This window comes from Bubalus bubalis, chromosome 5, assembly GCF_019923935.1.
Source record: "Bubalus bubalis isolate 160015118507 breed Murrah chromosome 5, NDDB_SH_1, whole genome shotgun sequence".
Taxonomy (NCBI): Eukaryota; Metazoa; Chordata; class Mammalia; order Artiodactyla; family Bovidae; genus Bubalus; species Bubalus bubalis.
Genome location: NC_059161.1, coordinates 126,928,087 through 126,949,378, shown reverse-complemented (window position 1 = coordinate 126,949,378; position 21,292 = coordinate 126,928,087). Strand labels below are relative to the sequence as shown.

General features: G+C 55.7%; 2 protein-coding genes across 9 annotated transcripts; one reads left to right on the top strand and one right to left on the bottom strand.

Annotated features, from left to right (window-relative positions):
* Positions 1-32: 32 nt before the first annotated feature.
* LOC102392703 (double C2-like domain-containing protein gamma) lies at positions 33-8,515 on the top strand. 8 transcript variants are annotated; one of them, XM_044943774.2, is made up of 11 exons: positions 33-161; positions 4,886-5,242; positions 5,403-5,482; positions 5,561-5,674; positions 5,827-5,936; positions 6,029-6,164; positions 6,265-6,339; positions 7,522-7,679; positions 7,782-7,863; positions 8,021-8,117; positions 8,192-8,515. In XM_044943774.2, the coding sequence occupies exons 2-11, from the start codon at positions 5,020-5,022 to the stop codon at positions 8,320-8,322; spliced, it is 1,206 nt and encodes a 401-aa protein (XP_044799709.2). In that variant the 5' UTR covers positions 33-161; positions 4,886-5,019; the 3' UTR covers positions 8,323-8,515. The 8 variants fall into 8 exon arrangements, with proteins under 8 accessions (XP_044799709.2, XP_044799708.2, XP_025142576.3 ...); XM_044943773.2 differs by lacking the exon at positions 33-161 and adding an exon at positions 3,549-4,100; XM_025286791.3 differs by lacking the exon at positions 33-161 and adding an exon at positions 4,454-4,785.
* Positions 8,516-9,060: 545 nt separating this feature from the next.
* On the bottom strand, positions 9,061-15,091 carry NDUFV1 (NADH:ubiquinone oxidoreductase core subunit V1). The gene is made up of 10 exons (XM_006072725.4): positions 14,900-15,091; positions 13,739-13,821; positions 13,213-13,383; positions 12,304-12,487; positions 11,338-11,527; positions 10,389-10,601; positions 10,098-10,264; positions 9,711-9,792; positions 9,338-9,483; positions 9,061-9,206 (listed from the first exon to the last, which is right to left on the bottom strand). The coding sequence occupies exons 1-10, from the start codon at positions 14,969-14,971 to the stop codon at positions 9,120-9,122; spliced, it is 1,395 nt and encodes a 464-aa protein (XP_006072787.1). The 5' UTR covers positions 14,972-15,091; the 3' UTR covers positions 9,061-9,119.
* Between the last annotated feature and the right edge of the window lie 6,201 nt (positions 15,092-21,292).

The following is a 21,292-nucleotide window of genomic DNA, read 5'->3' as shown; positions in this document are numbered from 1 at the left end:
CTGCATCTTCTGCACTGGAGCCCTGACCTTGGGCAGAGTCCATGGGACAGCTGGCCTGCTGGCTTGGGCACTTGGGGATAATCACGCTGTCACCTGCTATGCGCGCATACTGTGTGTCTGGCATCTTTTCTCTCATTTCACCCTCGCCGTGGCCCTGTGAAGTGAGACCACGGCTGTCCCTGGGTAGTGAGACGGGATCAGGGAGGGCAGACACCTTGCCCAAGGTCACCCCAGTTTGGGATTTGAACCAGGCCCTGTCTGGCACCAGAGCCCAAACTCCTAGCCACTACAGCCACCGCAGAACTGTCTTCCGAGCCTGGCTGACGCTGTGCCGGGCAGCAGCCATCCAGAGAGGAGCCCTGCATGTTACTGCAAACCTGTGACGTGCCAGGCTCTCCCCGTGCCAGGAGCTGTGCTGGGGCCACATCTGTGCAGCAGCCAGATGCTATCCTGTCCTCTAGGGGTGCTCAGTCTCAGGGCAACCTTAGACCAGGCCACATAGATAATCATGTGATTACACATTAATTACTCACAGATGTGTAATGGAATTACATATCCATCTTGTAAATCTCTGTGAGTTAAAGAGGTGGGCAGTCTGACCTGGAGATGGTGGACTGGGCAGTATCAGGTAGGACAAGGGATAGAAAACGCCACCCAGTGGCTGACTTTGCCAAAGGAGGACTTCAGTTCAATTCAGTCAGTCGTGTTCGACTCTTTGCGACCCCAGGGACTGCAGCAGGCCAGACCTCCCTGTCCATCACCAACTCCCGGAGTTTACTCAAACTCATGTTCGTTGAATCAGTGATGTCCTCCAACCATCTCATCCTCTGTTGTCCCCTTCTCCTCCCGCCTTCAGTCTTTCCCACATCAGGGTCTTTTCCAATGAGTTGGCTGTTTCCATCAGGTGGCCAAAGTATTGGAGTTTCAGCTTCAGCATCAGTCCTTCCAACGAATATTCAGGACTGATTTCCTTTAGGATGGACTGGTTGGATCTCCTTGCTGTCCAAGGGACTCTCAAGAGTCTTCTCCAACACCACAGTGCAAAAGCATCAATTCTTTGGCGCTCAGCTTTCTTTATAGTTCAACTCTCACATCCATACATGACTACTGGAAAAACCATAGCTTTGACTAGACAGACCTTTGTTGGCAAAGTAATGTTTGTGCTTTTCAATATGCTAAGTTGGTCATAACTTTTCTCCCAAGGAGTAAACGTCTTTTAATTTCATGGCTGCAGTCACCATCTGGAGGAAAAGTGATTGCAAACTCCACAGACAGACTAGCTTCAGGCATAGCTGGATCCAGGAGCTCCGGGTGCTCTTCTTTCCTTGCTTTCCACTGTATTAGCCTCACCCTCGGGAGTATTCTCCACTCCCCAGAGCTGAGAGGCGAGGAGAAGACGACAGCTGTAGGATGGAGCAGTGCCAGCATCAGCATCCCATCAACAGAAAACAGCGTCTCTTTCTGGGCCAGTCTATCCCAGAGTTACACTTTCTTGGCTGACTTTGGTCCACAAGACCTTCCCTGAGCCTGTCACTTGGCTGCTGGACTTGGAATTCATTGATCAGCCGGGTCTGGGGCACAGGCCTGGGGAACAGGGTGAACCTCCTAGAATGAGAGTAGGGAAGGGGTGGCCCCCCAAAGAACCCCTGGAAAGAGAAAGGGAAGGTGAGCAGGCAAAAGGCAGCCACATTCCCCTGCAGAGAGTGACCTTGAGACCATAGATAAACAGGAGCAGGGCAGGTCAAAGGGCAAGGGAGGGAAGTTGGGGCAAAAGTGCAACCCAGATTAGGACTTGAGCCCACAGTCTTATAATTGGAGTCACTCACTTGGTGTCTCAACGTACTGAGGCTCAGGGTCTCGTGTTTCAGCACAGAAGGAATTCAGCGAGAGGCAAAGTGCTAGGCAAGAAGTAGATTTATTGATATAGGACACTTGTGAGAGAGGAGGCTCTGCCCCAAGGATTAAGTGGGTTACATTTTTATAATCGAAGGAAAGTTGGGGAGAGGGGAAAGACTGCCTTCTCATTCTTCGAGTAGACCTCAGGCTTTCATCACTAGGTGGTCTTCCCTGATAGCTCAGTTGGTAAAGAATCCACCTGCAATGCAGCAGACCCCAGTTCGATTCCTGGGTTGGGAAGATCCACTGGAGGGGGGATATGCTACCCACTCCAGTATTCTGTCATGGAAAATTCCATGGACTGTATAGTCCATGGGGTCCCAAAGAGTTGGATACAACTGAGCAACTTTCACTTTTCATCACTAGCTCCTCCTTCACATCGGACAGGAGAGTATCTGACCCTATAAGGTCAAACTAGGACTGTCTCAGTGCTTACTTAAATCAGCAGAATTGCCGAGGTCCAGCCCCAGCTGATCCAGGGTATTTGAAGGAGAGACGGCGTAGGCGACCTATTTATTTATTTATCAAAGATATAAAGAGTAATAGAATGAGGATAGCTCAGTAGGAAAATTCAGTGGAGAAAGGAAGCTGAGTAGCTTGGTTTACGCGGAAAATCAATATAACCCGTGACACCAGGTTAGCTCTGACCACGGAGGCCGCAGGCGCCCTCTCGAATAGCGGAAGGTGCCCCACCTTAGACACCTTCTCGAGTGGGTCTTAGAAGCCCAGGCAAATAAATGGTCACAGAGGATATCCGCGCTCCAGATGGAGACTCAGCTGGAGGTTAAGGGGAAGAATGACATGGGGAGACCAAGCGTTGGTGAGCAAGGCCTGTAGCTTTATGTTCAACGGGGGTTTTTATACCCTAAGTTACACATAGAGGATAATAGGGGATGCAAAGTCAGCAGTCTTTGATCCTTATCAAAAACCAGGGTTTCTTTCCTGTAAATTTATCATATACAAATGGTTTAGGTGATTTACATCATCTTCTGGCCAGAAGGCCTATTAACATTTTATGACTCTTGACAAAGACTTACCAACAAAGACTAATTTATTCTAAGAGTAATTATTTTAAGGTTTGGCACCATCTTCCGAAGATAAAATTACATTCCTATAGGGCGGATGTGTAATGGGTTTACAACAAAGGAAAGAATTTATTACCTTAAGGGTCTAAAGTTACTAACACCAAGGCCACTACTTATTTTTTCAACATACCAACTATATTAATTAATACACATTCAAGGATACAATCCAGGGGATGTGAAAACTTGGCAACAAGCATTGGTTCATCAATGAAATCTTTTACTAGTTTTATTCTGACAGTTTCTAACTCTCTGAGAGGCTCTAATCTATTTGAATATCTTAAGCTTCCCATGCCTCTTGAGGCTGGGAGACTGTAAACAATTGTATGCATAGCTGTAGGTGTCCGGGTAAACTTGTCAGGCGAGTTAGAGAGCCATCTGAGGGGTTTCGATTTAAACACTCCTAATTGCCCAGGAACTTTATTAATTGGAGCTGTAGGTTAACTCTTTGACAGAGAGCGAGATGGTGGTGGGGGACAGCCCCCAGTAAAGTCAGAGGTGAGAGCACAAAGCAATAAAGTAGGCAGACTCTGGTTTTTTGGGGGTAGATGCTCGAGAATATCCGGGGGGACTCCCAAGGCTCGATCCCGCCTTTGCGTATGCCGAGCCTCCTTCCTCATGACCTTTGTCACGAGTGGGATGTCTCTCGCCGGCTCCCGGCACAGAATATTTTTTTTCTTTCACTTAATGACCTGGGGCATATCTCATGCTTCCATTTATGGCTTTATAGTTAAGCAAGCCTGCTTCGTCCCATGATGTTCTGATAGTTTTCTTGAGTGCTCACTAACTTGCAGCAGTCTCCCAGAGTTCCCTGGGTTCCCTCTGTCTCTAGTCCCCTACTGGGACCTCTGCAACTGCTTGTGTAACTATCCTTAGTCTATCCCTCTCAGAAAGAGCGTCATTGACTCAACGGACCTGAATTGGAACACTCTCCGGAGATAGTGAAGGACAGGGAAGCCTGGTATGCTGCAGTCCATGGGGTCGCAAAGAGTCAAACACGACTGAGCAACAGAACAACAATCAGAAGAAGCAACACTGCACAAAGCTTGGCGTGTTCAAGGAAACGTGGGGACAAAGGGGCCCACCGTTCAGGGGGCCGTAGTGAGGGGCGAAGCCTCAGTGGTGGCTTAGGATTTTATTCCAAGCTGGGAGAAGGGGGAGAGGAGCCGAAGTGATGGGTTGATGTTTTAAAGGCTTGAGTGGCAAGGGGACCAGGTTGCCTTACCCCTCCTGTCTCCACGGAGCCCTCCCATCTCGCCTCCCCACTCCCCGCCCCTCCCCCTCCCCGCGTGACTCCCCCCCACCGCTCCCCCCAGCCCCCTCTCTCACCCCTCCTTTCCCCCCACCCCCACTCTCCCAGCCCTCTCTCTCACCCCTCCTTTCCCCCCACCCTGCCTCCCCCCAGCCCTCTCTCACCCCTCCTTTCCCCCCACCCCCGCTCCCCCAGCCCTCTCTCTCACCTCTCCTTTCCCCCCACCCTGCCTCCCCCCAGCCCCCTCTCTCACCCTTCCTTTCCCCCGACCCTGCCTCCTGTTGCCCTCACACCTCTTGTGTCACCTCTGGCCCTCCAGCCTCCTCCCCTGGGAGCAGAGCCACATGATGCTGGTGAAAATAACTCTCTGACAGAGTGCGAACTGTGGGGGAAGGGACCCTTGGGGTGGAGGGCAGGGAGCTGCGGGCTCCTGGGCTCTGGGGGGGCCCCGAGTCCCGCCCCTTCCGCCTCCCCCACGGCCACCCGCTGGCTCTCACGGGTCACCTCAGTCAGCGCCCAGCAGCCACCCAGGCAGGTGCAGGGGCTCTCAGAGCGGTAAGTGGCCCCGCCGGCCTAGCCGCCGGCACACGGGGTGCCCCTCCTTAAGGCTGGAGGCCCCCACCCCACCAGCCTTGACCCTGTGCTCTGTCCTCAGGTCCCGACTGCCTCCTAGGACCCTCCACGACGCCCTCAGTGATGCCCGTTGGCCCTGTCTGGGTGGGTCAGTGCCGCCCCCTCATCTGTGGTCCTCGGGGGCTCCTCTGAGTCCCTGCCCATGTCTGTGCCCCCATGGCGGGCCGGGGACGGGTGAGCATGCAGGAGCACATGGCTATCGACGTGAGCCCGGGCCCCATCCGGCCCATCCGCCTCATCTCCCACTACTTCCCGCACTTCTACCCCACCGCTGAGCCCGCCTTGCGCCCCCCAGACCCACGCCCTCCAGTGACCCCCATCCGCTCTGCACTCCAGCCCCAGCTGGACCCAGAGCCAGAGGGAGACTCAGACGACAGCAGTGAGTTGGGGTGGGGTGGGAGGGGGAACACTCTGGGCTCCGCCCATCCAGGAAGGGGGTCTGGGGCAGGCAGGCCAGGCTTCGGACCAGGGAGGACCATGAGGCGTGGTGCCCGGCGGGGGTTGACGCAGACGCTGACCTGCCTGCCACCTGCCCCTAGCCGCCCTCGGCACCCTCGAGTTCACGCTCCTTTTTGACACGGACAACAGCACCCTGCACTGCACGGCTCACCGTGCCAAGGTGAGGAGGGGGCGGGCGGTGTCCCCGGGGCTCGGGCCTGTGCCCCGGGCCTCTCCCACAGCCACTCTCCCTTCCCAGGACCTCAAGCCACCGGCCTCTGGCTCCATGGACACCTTCGTCAAAGCCAACCTGCTGCCCGGAGCCAGCAAGGTGAGGGCGAGATGCAGGCCCCCACCGTTGCCCCTCGGCCAGGTATCCAGCCTGGAGCGCCCACCTGGTCTGCCATGCCCCTCCTCCCCAAGGCCTCCCCCTCAGGCAGAGGTCCCCCCATTGCTGGGACGGGGGGACCCAGGCGGGGCGCCGGGGCCCGAGGAGGGCTCTGGCACTCCCTGCTTGGCCCTCAGGCCAGCCAGCTGCGGACACGCACAGTTCGGGGCACGAGGGGTCCTGTCTGGGAGGAGACGCTCACCTATCATGGGTTCACCCTCCAGGACGCCCGGCGTAAGACCCTGCGGTGAGGATGGGGCCTGGGCCACAAGGGGGGTGGCTGGGGCAGGGGTGGGGATGGGGGGCTGGCCTGGCCAGGCTGACCTGGGTGGCCCCCAGGCTGTGTGTGTGTGAAGACCCGTGGCTGCGGCGACGGAGGCGGGCGCCTCCCCTGGGAGAGCTGCGGGTGCCCCTGAGGAAGCTGGTGCCCAACCGGGCCCGGAGCTTCAACGTGTGTCTGGAGAGGCGGAGGCTGGTGAGTAGGGCTGGCGCACAGGGTGGGGCTGGGTCGGGGTGACAGGGAGGGAGACCCAGGTGTCCTCTGGCCCAGGTGACCGGTCTCTCTTCTCTTTCAGACCAAGAGACCCAAGAGCCTGGACACAGCACGTGGCATGTCTCTGTATGAGGTCGGTGAGACATGGGACCCAGAGGTGGGTGCTGGGCAGGGCTCTGGGCCCAGGGGAGCTCAGAGAAACTGAGGCCCTCTCTCTCTCCGGGCCCGTGAACACTCGTGGTCTCAGGGGCACAGGCCAGCTTGAGACAGAGGCTGGAGCTGGGCAGTTGGTCAGTGGCCCGCGTGGGCGGGGCAGGTCAGAGTTCAGGGGAGAACGGCTGTGCTCGGCCCACGGCCGCTAGGCCTGCCCCTGGGGCAGCGCAGGCAATGCTCCTGGGCTGGGCGCTCTGGACTGGCCCTTGTCAGGAGGGGTGAAGGTGACGCAAGGGATTGGCAGAATGAAACCAGAGACCTGGCCAGAGCCGCTGCAGCCCAGGGGCCCCAGGGACCCACAGAGCTGGGGCAGGGCCCTCCCCGCCCCAGCTCCCCCAGGACCTAAGGGCCAGGCGCTGCTGCCCTGCCCCCTAGTGGAGCCTGCGACTGTCGGTTAGTCAAGTCCAGGCTGGGGAGCCCTCCCAGGGGAGCAGCCCTACTACAAGCCCTTCCCGTCCCAGAGCCCTCCCCCCCACCCCCAACAGCAGCCCCCTGGCGCCTGGCTGGCACTCACAACCCCCCCACCCCATACTGAGAACTGAACACAAGGCAGATGGGCTTTCTGCAAATCACGTTAGGGTGGGAGAAGCACATTCTTTCCATGGTATCCTCCAAGTCCTTCTGGAAGCACCAGGGGCCGATGGGGGGTGGGGGGGGTGGGCAAAGGGCATTCAGCATCTGGCTCCGGGGTGGGGGTGTGAGGGGGGAGGGTCTTGCAGCTGACGAGGCCTGTGTGCGCTTTGAGGAGGGACAACCCTCTGGGAGCTGCTTCCAGGCTTCCCCAAGAGGGAAGAGACAGGCCCCTAATGGAAGGCCACCTAGGAAGCTCCTATGCGTTTGTGACCCTCAGAGACATCAGTTCCCTCCCCTTCCACGACAAACACAGCCGCAAGTGGCCGATCACGAGACCCGGACAAGCCCCCTCCCCTTCTCAGGCCCCAGAGGGTAGAGTGGACCTGGAAGTCTCATTCCAGGGCACTAAGTCAGTGACAGTATCAGGAAACTGGACCACGACATCGGACACTGGCCCCTGATTTCTTTGAGGCCAGTTTGAGTTCTCCCTCGGGGCTGACCCACCCTACCCTGTGGGCGCTGGGCCGTGGGCTGACCCGGCCTACCCCTGCAGCAGGAGGTGGAGGCAGAGCTGGCCTCGGAGGAGCGCGGGCGTGTCCTGCTGTCGCTGTGCTACAGCTCTCAGCGGGGTGGCCTGCTGGTGGGCGTGCTGCGCTGCGCCCACCTTGCCCCCATGGACGCCAACGGCTACTCGGACCCCTTCGTCCGCCTGTGAGTGTGAAGCAGGTGGCCGGGTGGGCAGTGGGGGTTCCTCAGAGTGCCCCCGTGGCTCACCTCTCAGGGTCAAACCGAAACCAACCTCATCTCTCCCAGTTTCCTGCATCCCAACGCAGGGAGGAAATCGAAATACAAGACCAGCGTTCGGAAGAAGACCCTGAACCCCGAGTTCAACGAGGTAGGCCGGCCCGAGAGAAGGCAGTCCCGGCTGCTGGGGGAGGGGTCGGCATCCTGTCTCACAGTGCAGGCCCCAGCCGCCCTGGGCCACTCACCTGAGTCTGTTCCTGAAGCTGTGAAGGACTAAGGCCGCCTCCTTTTCACCGCGTCCCCTGCAGGAGTTCTTCTATGCAGGCCCACGGGAAGAGCTGGCCCAGAAGACGCTGCTGGTGTCTGTATGGGATTACGACCTGGGCACGGCTGACGACTTCATTGGTGAGCGGGAATGTGGGGGAGCTAAGTCGGGGGGTGGGACTCCCACCTGGCTCCTGACCTGTCCCCAAACCCAGGTGGAGTGCAGCTGAGCAGCTGGGCCGGCGGGGAGCGCCAGCAACACTGGCGCGAATGCCTGGGCCACAGTGACCGCAGGCTGGAGCTGTGGCACCCGCTGGACGGCGCGCCCCTCCAGCTCAGTGACTAGTGGGGCCCCCAGCCTGGCCGGCTCAGTGCCCCTTCCCCAGGCTGACCCACAGCCTCTCTGCAGAGCTGGAAGGCGCTGGGCTGCTTCACTCCCACTATCCAGCCCCTGGTCAGTTGCTTCCTTCCTTCCCCACTTCCAAATTCACCCCACCATCAAATCACAAAGCAAGAATAAACCTCTCCTCCCAACCAGACCAGACAGTCCGTTTTTTCCCTGCCATCGCCTCACAGGGCAGAATGGGCGCTGCTCTCCTTGCTCCCACCCTCCAGAGGCCTGCACAGGGCCAGGACCAGGTCTGGACCCCAGGCCAGTTTTCCCCTTCTCACTCTTGATTGCTGCACTGAGGGATAAACGCTCAGGGAGATCTATGACAAGGGCTTCCCTAGTGGCTCAGCACATAAAGAATCCGCCTGCAAGGCAGGAGACAAGGATTCAATTCCTGGGCCAGGAAGATCCCCTGGAGAAAGAAATGGCAACCCACTCCAGTATTCTTGCCTGGAAAGAATCCCCTGGAAAGAGGAGCCTAGCGGGCTTCAGCCCAAAGGGTCCCAAAGAGTCGGACATGACTGAGCATGCCCAGTCTGCGACAGGTTGACACACAGGAGTCAAGGTGTCAACTCTCAACACGACCTTGTCCTGACCTATCCCCCACTGTCTGAGAAACAAGCTTCTGCGAGTCACAGGCTGCAGCAGCAGCATGCAGGCAAGCAAGGCCACAGAGAAGATGCAACGCGAGAGTGGGTACTGCTAGCTTTATTGTCCAGCCGTCCAGACAGACGGACACCAGCCCCATGGGCTCAGGAAGCGGCCTGCCTGGCCTGGTGCTGCTGGGCAAACTGCTGCATCCGCTCCTCGAGCTCTGGCCGGAAGTGTCGGATCAGGCCCTGGGGTGGGGGTGGGGATGCAGGGAGCACTGTGTGAAGCAGAGTCTGAAAGCCCCGCCCACCCCCAATGCCCAGGCTCTCACCCCCTGCGCCCCTCTGGGGCAGGTACTCACCCCTGTGAGGCAGCATACCTGCACGGGCCACGCAGCCCCGTCGCCCAGGGCGCAGATGGTGTGGCCCTCGATCTGCTTGCTGATCTCCCACAGGGAGTCGATCTCTGCCGGCCGGGCATCTCCCCTCACAAAGCGGGCCATCACCTTGTTCATCCAGTCCACACCTGTGCCGGGGCAGCAAGAGATGGCCTGCTGACCCCCCAGGCCGGGGTGCAGGGGATGGAACCCGAGGGGTGCAGGTCATGGGGTGGGGGGGCTGAGAGAAGCCACAGCAAGCTGGGCGCCCGCAGCAGTGTATTCAGGGTCCGGAGCCTACGCCACCTGTGCCCCGTGCCCCACCCAGGCCCGGCGTGAGCCACAGAGAAACCCCCAGCCTGCCCAGCACGCCTACCCTCGCGGCACGGGGTACACTGGCCACAGCTCTCATGCTTGTAGAACTCGATGAGGCGGGCGATGGCTTTCACAACGTCCGTCTGCGGAGACAAGGGGCAGTGAGGAGGTGCCCGAGCCTGAGCCTCAGCCCTTGGCGGCACACCCACCCGATTCCAGCAGCGCTCTGGCCACCTCCACCCACCCCAGGCATCCTGCGCTGCCAGGCTCCATGGCCGTTCCCCAGAGAGAAGCCTTGCCCCCCAGCCTCTCCCACCTCCCTGTATCTTGGGTGACAGGAATCGGGACCCAAGAACTGGCAGGTGTCTCCGAGAAGCTCGGGCTGGGTTACTAGCCAGGCTGGCCTAAGGCAGGCACTGGGTGGGGAGCATGGGCAGCCCTTCCTTACCGAGCGGTCCATGACGATCACAGCAGCCGTGCCCAGCCCCGTCTGCGCCTGTATCAGCGCGTCGAAGTCCATCAGCACCGTCTCACACACGGACTTGGGGATCAGCGGGGTGGACGAGCCGCCAGGGATCACAGCAAGGAGGTTGTCCCAGCCACCCGTGACACCCCCTGGGGCCCCAGCCAGTCCCCGAGAGGATGGATGGTCAGGGCGGGGGCCGGCACGCCTGTCAGCCCCCACCCCAGCCCAGGCCCCCGAGGCACGCCCACCCCACTGGCTGGCCCCAGGCCTCACCGGCGTGCTTTTCAATCAGCTCCTTCAGCGGCACAGACATCTCCTCCTCCACAGTGCAGGGGTTGTTGACGTGGCCAGAGATGTTGAACAGTTTGGTGCCTGAGTTGCGCTCTCGGCCGAAGCTGGCAAACCAGGCACCCCCACGGCGGCAGATGGTAGGGGACACGGCCACCGTCTCCACATTGGCCACGGTTGTAGGGCAGCCAAACACTCCTGCGGGGGAGGAGGATGAGAACCTGGTGGATGTCACATCCCTGGTGGCTCGGTGACAAAGAATCCACCTGCCAATGCAGGAGACGTGGGTTCAATCCCACGTGCTGAGGGGCAACTAAGCCTGTGCGCCGCAGCTACTGAGCCTGCCCCCAGGGCCTGGGAGCTCCACCACTGAAGCCCACGCACCCTGGAGCTTGTGCTCGGCAGCAAGAGGCCATCGTGATGAGAAGCCCGTGCACCAGAACTAGAGTGGCCCCGTTTGCCACAAGGAGAGAAAAACCTGCCCAGCAACGAAGACCCAGCACGGCCAAAAACAAATTTTTTTTTAAAAAAGGAAACAAACCAGTGGCTGCTGGAGGTTGGGGACAGTTGGGGCGGGTCTCCTGGAGGTGGCATCTGTCCAGGGTCTGCTTCTGCAGCAGAGAGCCCTGCTTCCACCCGTGTTCCTCTCGTCCCCCGGGAGCCCGATTCCAGCTGTGCTGCATCTCTGCCACCCTGCCCCAAGTTCCCGGCGGGTAGGAGCGCACCCGGGTGTGTGGCCTGTGCCCTGGGGCAGGATGAGACTCCGTCCGGGGGGCACTGGTGCAGCCTCTATGTTGTTCCCACCTACTCGGTGTCAGGCCCCCCAGTGCAGAAGGGACTCAGAAATTCCCCAAGAATGATCAGTGGCGACCTGAAGCCAGATCCCAGGTTCCACAGGACAAGGCCCGGGATGAGACCAGGCGCCAGGTCGTACCCACGTCTGCAGGGAAAGGCGGCTTCAGGCGGGGCTTGCCCTGTTTGCCCTCAATGGACTCGATGAGCGCAGTCTCCTCCCCGCAGATGTAGGCCCCGGCCCCACGCACCACAAACACGTCGAAATCGTAGCCGGAGCCGCAGGCGTTCTTGCCAATCAGACCAGCCTCGTAGGCCTCTCGGATGGCTACCTGTGGGACAGATGTATGGACACAGTCCCCACGAGCCCAGGAATACTGTGTGTGGGAGGGCGGGGTACAGGCCCAGGGAGCCCATCACCATAGTCCAGGGCCAAAGCTCCCTCTGGACACAGGCAGAAGACGTGCTGGGAAAAGGGTAGGGATTTTTACAATGCATGTGCTGCTTGTAAATGTGATAACATTTAACAAATTCTCCAACTATATGTATTTTTTAAAGACTTTACAGAAATAATGAAAATTTCAGCAAGTAGTTTCTCTAGGTAGCCAGTCTATGGGAGATTTTTCTTTGGCGTGTGTGGATTCCTGTCTTTACAATGAGTGAGTACTGCTTCTGAGTAGAGGAAAAGACCCTGGAGGCTGATTTTTAAATATGTAATAACACACATAATGCTACCACGTGCCAGGTTATGAACCTAATAGAAAGGTGAGGCTTTGGCCCTGGACCGATTACTACAGGCGTCACTGGGCTGAGAATTACTGACATGACCTCTTGACCCTTCAAGAAAAATGCCCACGTGTGAGTTCTCTAGCCTACCCCCAGCCCAGGAGCCCTGGAGCCCTGGAAGACCTCCCAGGCTGAGGCTCTGGGACACAGAGCGAGACAGAGGCTTTGGGGTGCACGTCCCATTCAGGACACAGGCCAGCTCGAGAGATCCCCACCCTCCCAGCACAACACCAGATAGATCCCACGTGAGAACCTAAGAAGAACTCTGCCTGGGTTGGGGTAAGAGAGTGCCCACTCAGCACCTGGCCCTCCCCCTGCCCACCTGCAGATTGGAGGCCTCGTTGTAGAACTCCCCGCGGATGTAGATGTAGGCGGCACGAGCGCCCATGGCCCGGCCCCCTACTAGGCAGCCTTCCACCAGCTTGTGGGGGTCGTGGCGGATGATCTCTCGGTCCTTGCACGTGCCTGGCTCCCCCTCATCCGCGTTCACCACCAGATACTTGGGCCTGCAGGGGCCAGCAGGGCAGTTGGGCCACAGGGCCACCAGGGTCAGGCCTTCAACCGTATGCCACCCCAGTCTACCAGGAAACCTCAAACAGGTTTTATCTGACAGCCAATCCTCTGTCCCCGCAACAAGTCCCCAGGGCTCTGCTTGCTCACCACCAATGACGGGGAGCTCACTGCCTAGTCCACACTGGGGCAGCTATGACCGCAGGCAAGGTCTTGGTTCTACTCAGCCCAAATGCTTCTCCCAGTGCTTTCTCAAGAGCCCACATCTGCTTTTGGTCACAATGAGCATTCCGTGAACCTCCATCGTATCTCTGGAGCCAAAAGGAGGCAGAGCTGACATTTATCATTTACTTTCTACACGCAGACCAAAGGGCAGGCCAAAAGCTGGAAGGCACAGTATCTCTCTAATCCCTGCACAATACAATACACATTTACAGAACAGAATACTGAGGTCAGAAAGGCCAGGAGACTGCCCACAGCTATATGATTAGCTGGCATAGCCAGCAACTGATCAATTAAGTCTGCTGGGTTAAAATCTCGTGTAGACTCTGCTGCCCCTCAAGACTCCTGAGGAAGACGATGGAACCGAGTCCCTGCTGCTGGAGCTCTGGTAAGGTTTTCCTACTCCATTCACTCTCAGTTTCCAAGGAAACAGCCCCAAGGCCCAGGTAAGCCCCAGCCACCCAGAGGTGCAACCCCATTTCTGCCTGCCTACACACACCTGCCATCTGAGGGCTTATTCATGAAGCTCCATTTAAGGCCAGTGGGGAAGCCAGCACCTCCACGGCCCCGCAAGCCTGACGTCTTGACCTCACCCAGGATCCAGTCAGGCCCCTTCAGCAGAATCTCCTTCGTCTTGTACCAGTCACCTCGACTCTGGGCACCTTTAAGCCTGGACAGAAGGAGAAGGCAATGGCACCCCACTCCAGTACTCTTGCCTGGAAAATCCCATGGATAGAGGAGTCTGGTAGGCTGCAGTCCATGGGGTCACTAAGAGGCAGACACGACTGAGTGACTTCACTTTCACTTTTCACTTTCATGCATTGGAGAAGGAAATGGCAACCCACTCCAGTGCTCTTGCCTGGAGAATCCCAGGGACGGGGGAGCCTGGTGGGCTGCCGTCTCTGGGGTCGCACAGAGTCGGACACGACTGAAGCGACTTAGCAGCAGCAGCAGCAGCAGGGTGGGGAAGGCAGTGAGGAGGAAGCCCTGCCTGGGGACCCACCAGCCTAAGGGCACCATCTCACCTCCAGTCATGGCGGCCATACAGGTTGGTGAAGATCCGGTCTTCGTCCTTCAGCGAGCCAAATGAGGTTTTCTTGGGCGCTGTCTGGGGACACAGAGAGTCAGTATGCCCAGCAGAGCTCTGGGATTATGAGGGGCCAGGCCAGGAACTACAGATTTTTGGGTCCCCTAGTTAAGGAGGGTTGGACTGGGAGGAGGGCAGGGGCCAAAGCTTCAGAACCCTCCGTAGGGTCATAACTACCATCACCATTTAGTAAGCACTTTCTGTTAGCAGGCACTAGGCTAAGCTTTTTATATCCAAGATCTCATTTCATTCTCCTAACCCTGAGATAGGAATGATTTCCTCCATTTCACAGAAGAGGAAACAAGACTCAGAACAAAATGAGTTTACAAAAGGCACACAGCCTGAAGGAGCAGATGGAATCTAAACACAGGTCTGTCTGTGGCCAAAGCCCACACAGGATCCACAGCACAGACTACAGCCCTGAACCCAGCGTGATGTCATGTCCATTTATTTACTTGTATGGCTCTGCTGGACCAAAACTTAATTTGGCCAAAGTCTTGTTTATATGACTAAACTCTGCTGGAGACAAAACGCGTTTTCTGAAGGAAGAGGAATGCTTCACTGGGGCTGGGACACAAGATGATGGCGGGAGACCCGCTCGGGATAAAGCTGTTGAGGAGAGATGGCTCTGGAATCCCACGAGACACAGAGAGAACCCCAGCTGAGGGCTAAGGGGACCTCGCTTCCAGACACCCAACCCCTTAAGGGCCAATACAGGGAGCAGAACTTTGGACGAGGAATGAACGGCCCTCTCCAAAGCTGTTTCTGCATCTGTAAAATGGGGCAATGACCCTTTCACGCACTACAAGGTTGTAGCGAGGAAGGAATGAGACAAGGACGCTTTGCCACCTGCAAAATTCCCCGTTAGGTCGCGCAATTGTTAAATAAGGGGAAGCCAAGGAGCCGGAGGGCTAGGGGGCCGGGGAGAATCAGCCTCCCGTTTGGAACCCGTCCCCTCCTACATCGGCAACCTTCCTGTCAGACGGGGGAGATGAGAGGCTTCTCCAGAAGGCACTACGGACCCAGGTATGGCGCGCGCAGACGCGACAGCGAGACACGGCCCGCGAGGGCCCCTGGAACGAGCCAGGGCGGGCCTCACCGTGTCGCCGCTGAATCGCACAGACACCCGCGAGGGGAGCGACCCGCCGAGCAGCCGCCGTGCCGCCAGCATCGCGGGGCCGGGCGGGGAAAGGCAAGCCGGTCACCGCCCGCTGTCACCTTCACAGCTCTGAAGCTCAGGACCCGGCACGACCGAGACGCTAGGCGGCGCACAGGAAGAACGTCACACGCGCCCTGACGCCAGGGCGCGCCCCAACCTCCCCGCGCCGCTCCCGCCCCGCCCTTGGCCCCGCCTCCTCGAGGGAGCACGGAGAGGCCGGAAGTGCCCTGTCTGGCGCTGAGGCTGCTGGGAGATGTAGTCCCATGGGCCTCCGGACTGCCTTTCTCCTGCCGCGAGGCTGGCATTTATTTACTGTCTTGCTCGCCGGCTCTGCTCTTTCGCATTTGCCTCCGGACTCTCAGCCTTTGAGCCCACTATGCAGCTGGACCCTCCTGCCTGCCTTGTACTGCTCTGGCCCTGTCCCAGCTCTGCCAGTCTGTGAATTTCCCCCCACCCACCTCGGGCACCCCTGGGCTCGGGGAAGCCGGGAGGCGGGGCAGGCGAGGGCTCTGGGGCAGAGTCTCCCAGAGGAGGGATGTCTAGAGTCCTAGGTTGGGGTGAGGCCAAGAGGGTGGAGCTGGTCATCGGGCGGCCCAGCCTCTCCCCGGTGCTGCTGCACTGTCCGCACCATTCCTCCCGCGGCGCGGGTCAGGAGAGTTTGGCATTTGGCGCTGCTGCTCAAGATCCTGGCGTGGTCCCCGCTGCCTTGGCAACCTGGCCCTGGCCTGAATGGAAGGACTCGGCCTCTCCCGCGCAGGGTCTTCTGGCCCAGGCCACGTCACGCCCCGTTCTCCCCAGGACCTCTTCCGCTTGGGACTTTAGGGCCTTTCTGTCCCCAACACCCCCACCCCACCACCACCAGGCTCCAGTGACCTGAGAAGGTCTGATCTTCGCCTTCCCCTGAAGTCTCCGAAGCTTGATCAACTTTTTAATCAGTTTGTCAGTTCTCTGGAATGCTGTGGCTCTGAGTCCCAAGATGTCTGTTTGGGTCTTCTCTCCCCAGCTTCTTTATTCTCTTATCCTGTGGTCATCCTTTTAAAAAATTTAAATTAATTAATTTATTTATTTTGGCTGCACTGGGTCTTCCTTGCTGTGCACAGGCTTCCTGTAGTTGCAGGGGGCAGGGCTGTTCTCTAGTTGAGTGCTCAGACTTCCCCTTGTGGTGGCTTCTCTTGTTTTGGAGCAGGGGCTCTAGGGCACTCGGGCTTCAGTAGTTGCGGCTCATGGGTGGCTTAGTTGCCCCATGCATGTGGGATCTTTCTGGACCAGGGTCCCCTGCATTGGAAGGCGGATTCGGAACCACTGGACCGCTAAGGAAGACCCATCCTTTCTTATCTCTCAAGAAATGTGCCATTTACAAAGTAATAGGCCCTTAATTTCTCATATATTTCCCATAGTAGCCCCAGGTACTGTTAATTCCATTTTCTCCACGAAGAAAAGGGAGGGCCATGGTGGTTTCATCTCTTGTCCATGGGCGTGAAGCTGCTGCGTGTAGAGCTGGAAAGCGACCCAGGCCTTTCTTCCTTTTCAGAGCGCCCCAGACACAGCAGACACACAGGGCAACTGGCACATACATGACAATCCTTTCAGGGTGTCAGTGGCATTTCCAAAAGAAGAGGCAAGAGCCGGGGCACCTTGTCTGAGGGCTCCCAGAGGGGTGGGGCAGCCCCAGACCCAGGGCCCAGCAGTCCTGACTCCCACCCCCAGGCCCCCTCTCCCGGGCAGGAAAAGAGATTGTCCAGTCAGAGCTGGGGATTACACAGCTAATCCGGGCTCAGACCTGAGTGCGTGGATCCCTCCCTCTGGGGTGGCAGGATGGAGCCGGAGGGTGGATTCTCTCCTCATCCCTGCCTAACTGGGTCAGGGAAACGCAAAGCCATGGGGAGAAGGCAGCCCGGGGATGCTGCGGATGGGAGATGCTGGGCATGGGGTGATGGGAAAGTAAGAATAAGGGGCAGGGCCCCCAGATCATCCCGTGCCAGGCTCAGTGCCAAGCACTTGCCATGTGTTATCTCCTTAATCCTCCCTCAACCCAGAGCGTAGGAATGATGGGCCCCTGTTTTCAGAAGAGGGCAGAGAGTATTAGCCATGTGGAGTCGCCTGCCTAGGACAGCATAGCAGCCAGAACTCAGCCTGAGGTCTCCTGACCTGCAGTCCCCACCCATCCAGAGCCCACGCTTGCCAGGCTCCACTGGGTATCACCTCTTCCAGGAAGCCCTCTTCTAAGGCATCCCAGACCCTGGCTCTCCGCTGTCTCATCCTGCGCCACTGTCTCCTTTGCCAGCCCCCAGGCCAGAAACTGGGAGGCATCCAGGATGCCTCGTTGTCCCCAGATCCATTGCATCCTGCCAGCCCTACCTTCTACGCACTCCCTGTTCCTGTGCCTTCAGGCCCCAACCCACAGCTATGACCCATCAGCTTTCATCTGCAATTTTGCAAAGCCTCCTTGAGGTCTCCCAGCCTCAAGTCTTTGCCCTGCAATCGCTTCTTCGCACCATGGAATGAGCAGGACTGTTGTAAACCTGGGATTCGCCTTGCTCCTCCCCTGCCTGAGATCCCTCGTGGTTCCCCGTGTCCTCAGGAAGAAACCCAGGCTCCCTGGCGTGGCACTCAGAGACCAACTGAGCTCGGCAGGCTCTGCCCACGCCAGCTGGCTTTGCACCGGGGAATCCGTCTTCCTCCCCTTCCTCCTCCGCCTCCGCCTCCCCAGAGGATCCCTTTGGCTGTCACCTCCCAGGAAGCTTTTTTCCCACCACTTCATACAACTCTTGCATTACTACTGCCATGGGACCAGCGTGACTTCAGCTTGATCTGGTCTTCCCTCTTCTCCAACCCCCAGGACAGAGCTTCTCCCAGGAGGGGCTTACTCAATATTGTAATCTAATTTTATTTTTGGAAAATGAAAAAACTAGATGCTTTTCCCTTGTTGGAAATTTAAGAAATACAAACTAGCAAAAAGAGAGTAGTAACAAGAGAAAGTTGTAACATGTTTTCAGGGGCTTCCCAGGTGGCGCTAGTGGTAAAGAACCTGCCTTCCTGGTCGGGAAGATCCCCTGGAGAAGGGCATGGCAACCCACTCTAGTATTCATGCCTGGAGAATCCCATGGACAGAGGAGCCTGGTGGGCTATGGTCTATAGAGTTTCCAACAGTCAGACATGATTGAAGTGACTTAGCATGCATGCCACATGTTTTCACTGCCCTGATTTAGTCCCTATTAGTATTTTTGTTATTCTGGCTGTGCTGTGTAGCATGTAGAATCTTAATTCCCCCACCAGAGATTGAACCTGTACCCACTGCAGTGGAAGTGTGGAGTCTTTACCTCTGGACCACCAGGGAAATCCCCCCATTATTATTTTTGCTTCTTTCCACTGTTTTCTAGATGGTTAAAAAACATTTCACAGTAGCATATGAATATGTGCTAAGTCACTTCAGTTGTGTCCGACTCTGTGACCCCACGGACTATAGCCCATGAGGCTCCTCTGTCTGTGGGATTCTCCAGGCAAGAATACTGGAGTGGGTTTCCATGCCTTCCTCCAGGGAATCTGCCCAGCATATGAATATACTGACCCTTAAAAATTTAGACTTTAATAGAAAAAACTAAAGTGCCTCCACCCCAGAGCCAAATACTGTCTAATCCAATATTATATTAAATCCTTTAAAAAAAAAAGCAACTTTGTTTGTATATCACTTACCTGCAGAAGAATGAGTATTTAGTGCTTTTTATTTGTAGAAACAGTGTCTAACTATAACACGATCTTTCACCCTGCTTTTTCAATCAAAACTGTGTCTGAGAGTAGTCCATTTTACAAATAGATTTAGAAACCTAGTTATCTACAGGTTACACCAGAGCATCAAGGTTAAAGACCTGGATTCAAAATCCTGCTTTCCACCACTTACTTCCTGTGTAATTTTATGACCCATGCCTCTATTGGGAAATTAGGATCACATACATCCCAAAAGAGCACTGTTAGGGTTGAGGAAAGTAAATGAGCAGTGTCTGACACAACACCCTAAGAATGTTTAGCTAAATGCACTGGATTAGATTAAATAGATTAATTCAGAAAATCCGCATCTTTACATTATTGAGTCTTCCCATCCAGCCATGTGATATGATCTCATTTTTTTCAGATCTACTAGGTCCTTCACTAAGCATTTAAAATTTTTAAAAATTCTACACATTTTAAAATATAGGAATTTTATGGGATGTTTTTGTGATCTCTGTTCTGATAACGTTTTCTAATTGACTGTTGTTTGTGAATGTCATGCTCAGTTGCTTCAGTCGTGTCCAACTCTTTGTGACCCCATGTACTGTAGCCTGCCAGGCTCCTCTGTCCATGGGATTTTTCAGGCAAGAATCCTGGAATGGGTAGCCATGCTTTCCTCCAGGGGATCTTCCTGACCCAGGGATTGAACTGGTGTCTCCTGCATCACAGGCAGATTCCTTACCATTGAGCCATGGATGTTTGTGTTTAGTACACTGTTATTTTGCCTTAGTTGATTTTATATCTGGAACCCTTAATGGAATTCCCCGTGAGAAAGTTTGTCCGTTGAAGCTTTTCTATTTTCTGTGCTGATAATTGTATTGTTGAGAAATGATGAGTCTAGCATGTTCCTTTCTAATGCCAGGTTCTAGTTTATTTTCTTATTTCATCAACTAAGAGCTTCAGAATAAGATGTAGTAGGCTACCTGATGCGAAGAGTCAACTCACTGGAAAAGACCCTGATGCTGGGAAAGACTGAGGGCAGGAGGAGAAGGGGATGACCGAGGATGAGATGGTTGGATGGCATCACCGACTCAATGGACATGAGTTTGAGCAAGCTCCGGGAGATAGTGAAGGACAGGGAAGTCTGATGTGCTGCAGTCCACTGGGGTTGCAAAGAGTCAGACACAACTTAGCGACTGAACAACAGAGCTTCCTTATATGGGGTGTAACTTTAATGGGAGTGGTAAAAACTTAATATTGAAATCTCCAATTCCATTTGTTAGAATTTTTGTTTCTCCTTTTCACTTCATGTGCCTTTAGATTTCCTTAGACCAGCACATTTTAACTGGCAGCTCAGAAACAGAATTCCTGCCGCAAGTGTCTATTTCCCTCCTAATTAGTAATAGCTACTCGTGAAAATGAAAGCAGAGTGACTGCAGAAAAGAACCACCAACGCAGGTGCAAAAGGAGATGGAATTCTAAGCAACAACACCTAAAAACCTTTCTAGATAAAGTTGGAGTCTGGAAATATTCACAAGAGCATCAGTCCTAGTCTTTTCTCCAACATCCTTTATTGCCTTGTTCTGTCACAGACCTGGATGCTTCCCTGGTGGCTCAGTGGTAAAGACCCCACCTTCGATGCAGGAAATGCGAGTCAGGAAGATCCCCTGGAGGAGGAAATGGCAACCCACTCCAGGATTCTTGCCTGGGAAATCCCAAAGACAGAGGAACCCGTCATGCTACAGTCCATGGGGTTACTAAGGAGTCGGATTCGATTTAGCGACTAAACAATCAATAGCGATAATCAGATCATCTTCTTCCCTAGTCAATCAGAGGTGTGACCTTGAACCTCCCAATGGCTTGCTTCCAAACCATGCAGTGGGTGGGAGGAGGGTGGATCTGAGCAATAATATTTGGATTACCCTACCAGGACTTCCCTGGTGACTCAGATGGTAAAGCATCTGTCTACAATGTGGGAGACCTGGGTTCGATCCTTGGGACGGGAAGATTCCCTGGAGAAGGAAATGGCAACCCACTCCGGTACTCTTGCCTAGAAAATCCCATGGATGGAGGAGCCTGGTGCAGGCTACTGCCCATGAGGTCGCAAAGAGTCGGACAGGACTGAGCGACTTCACTTTCACTTTCACTGGATCTGGGCGTGGTTTTATTAGTTGCCCCAGGGCACCTTGGAAATGGATTTCCCCTCCAGTTAGGCAGGATTGTAAATGTCCTGAAGACTTTGGCCCATTTATTATTTTAAAAACAAGCATGTGGTGTGGTCAAAAGGGAAAAAAAGCTAAGAGCGACACCAGTCAAGACAGCCTGTTAGTATGAAGTTTGCTGAGGCTTTTGATAGAGATCTTGATTGTGTTAAGGCTCAGTTTCACTGAGCTTCTTCTGTGTCTGAGATGATCCTATTGTGTTTCTTCTTAATTACATCAATCTTTTTCCTAATCTACTGAGTTATTTTTGACCTAAAGGGGTGGCGGAGTGAGGTCACTAAGAGACCAGTTTGGATCTTGGGTTCTATCACCTACCAGCTGCCTGGCATCAGACGAGTTTCTTGACCTCTCTGTGCTTCATGATTAGTTTCAGTGGTGACCTGCTTTAATCTCCGTGAGGTCCTTA

Excerpts from the sequence above, each read along its gene's own strand:
- LOC102392703 (XM_044943774.2), top strand. The coding sequence starts at position 5,020 with ATGGCGGGCCGGGGACGGGTGAGCATGCAGGAGCACATGGCTATCGAC. Across the intron at positions 5,675-5,826 it reads CACCGTTGCCCCTCGGCCAG|GCCAGCCAGCTGCGGACACG; the intron begins GTATCCAGCCTG and ends CTTGGCCCTCAG. Across the intron at positions 5,937-6,028 it reads GCCCGGCGTAAGACCCTGCG|GCTGTGTGTGTGTGAAGACC; the intron begins GTGAGGATGGGG and ends GGTGGCCCCCAG.
- NDUFV1 (XM_006072725.4), bottom strand. The coding sequence starts at position 14,971 with ATGCTGGCGGCACGGCGGCTGCTCGGCGGGTCGCTCCCCTCGCGGGTG. Across the intron at positions 11,528-12,303 it reads ACGAGGCCTCCAATCTGCAG|GTAGCCATCCGAGAGGCCTA; the intron begins GTGGGCAGGGGG and ends TCTGTCCCACAG. Across the intron at positions 9,207-9,337 it reads GGGCTGCGTGGCCCGTGCAG|GGCCTGATCCGACACTTCCG; the intron begins GTATGCTGCCTC and ends CCCCCACCCCAG.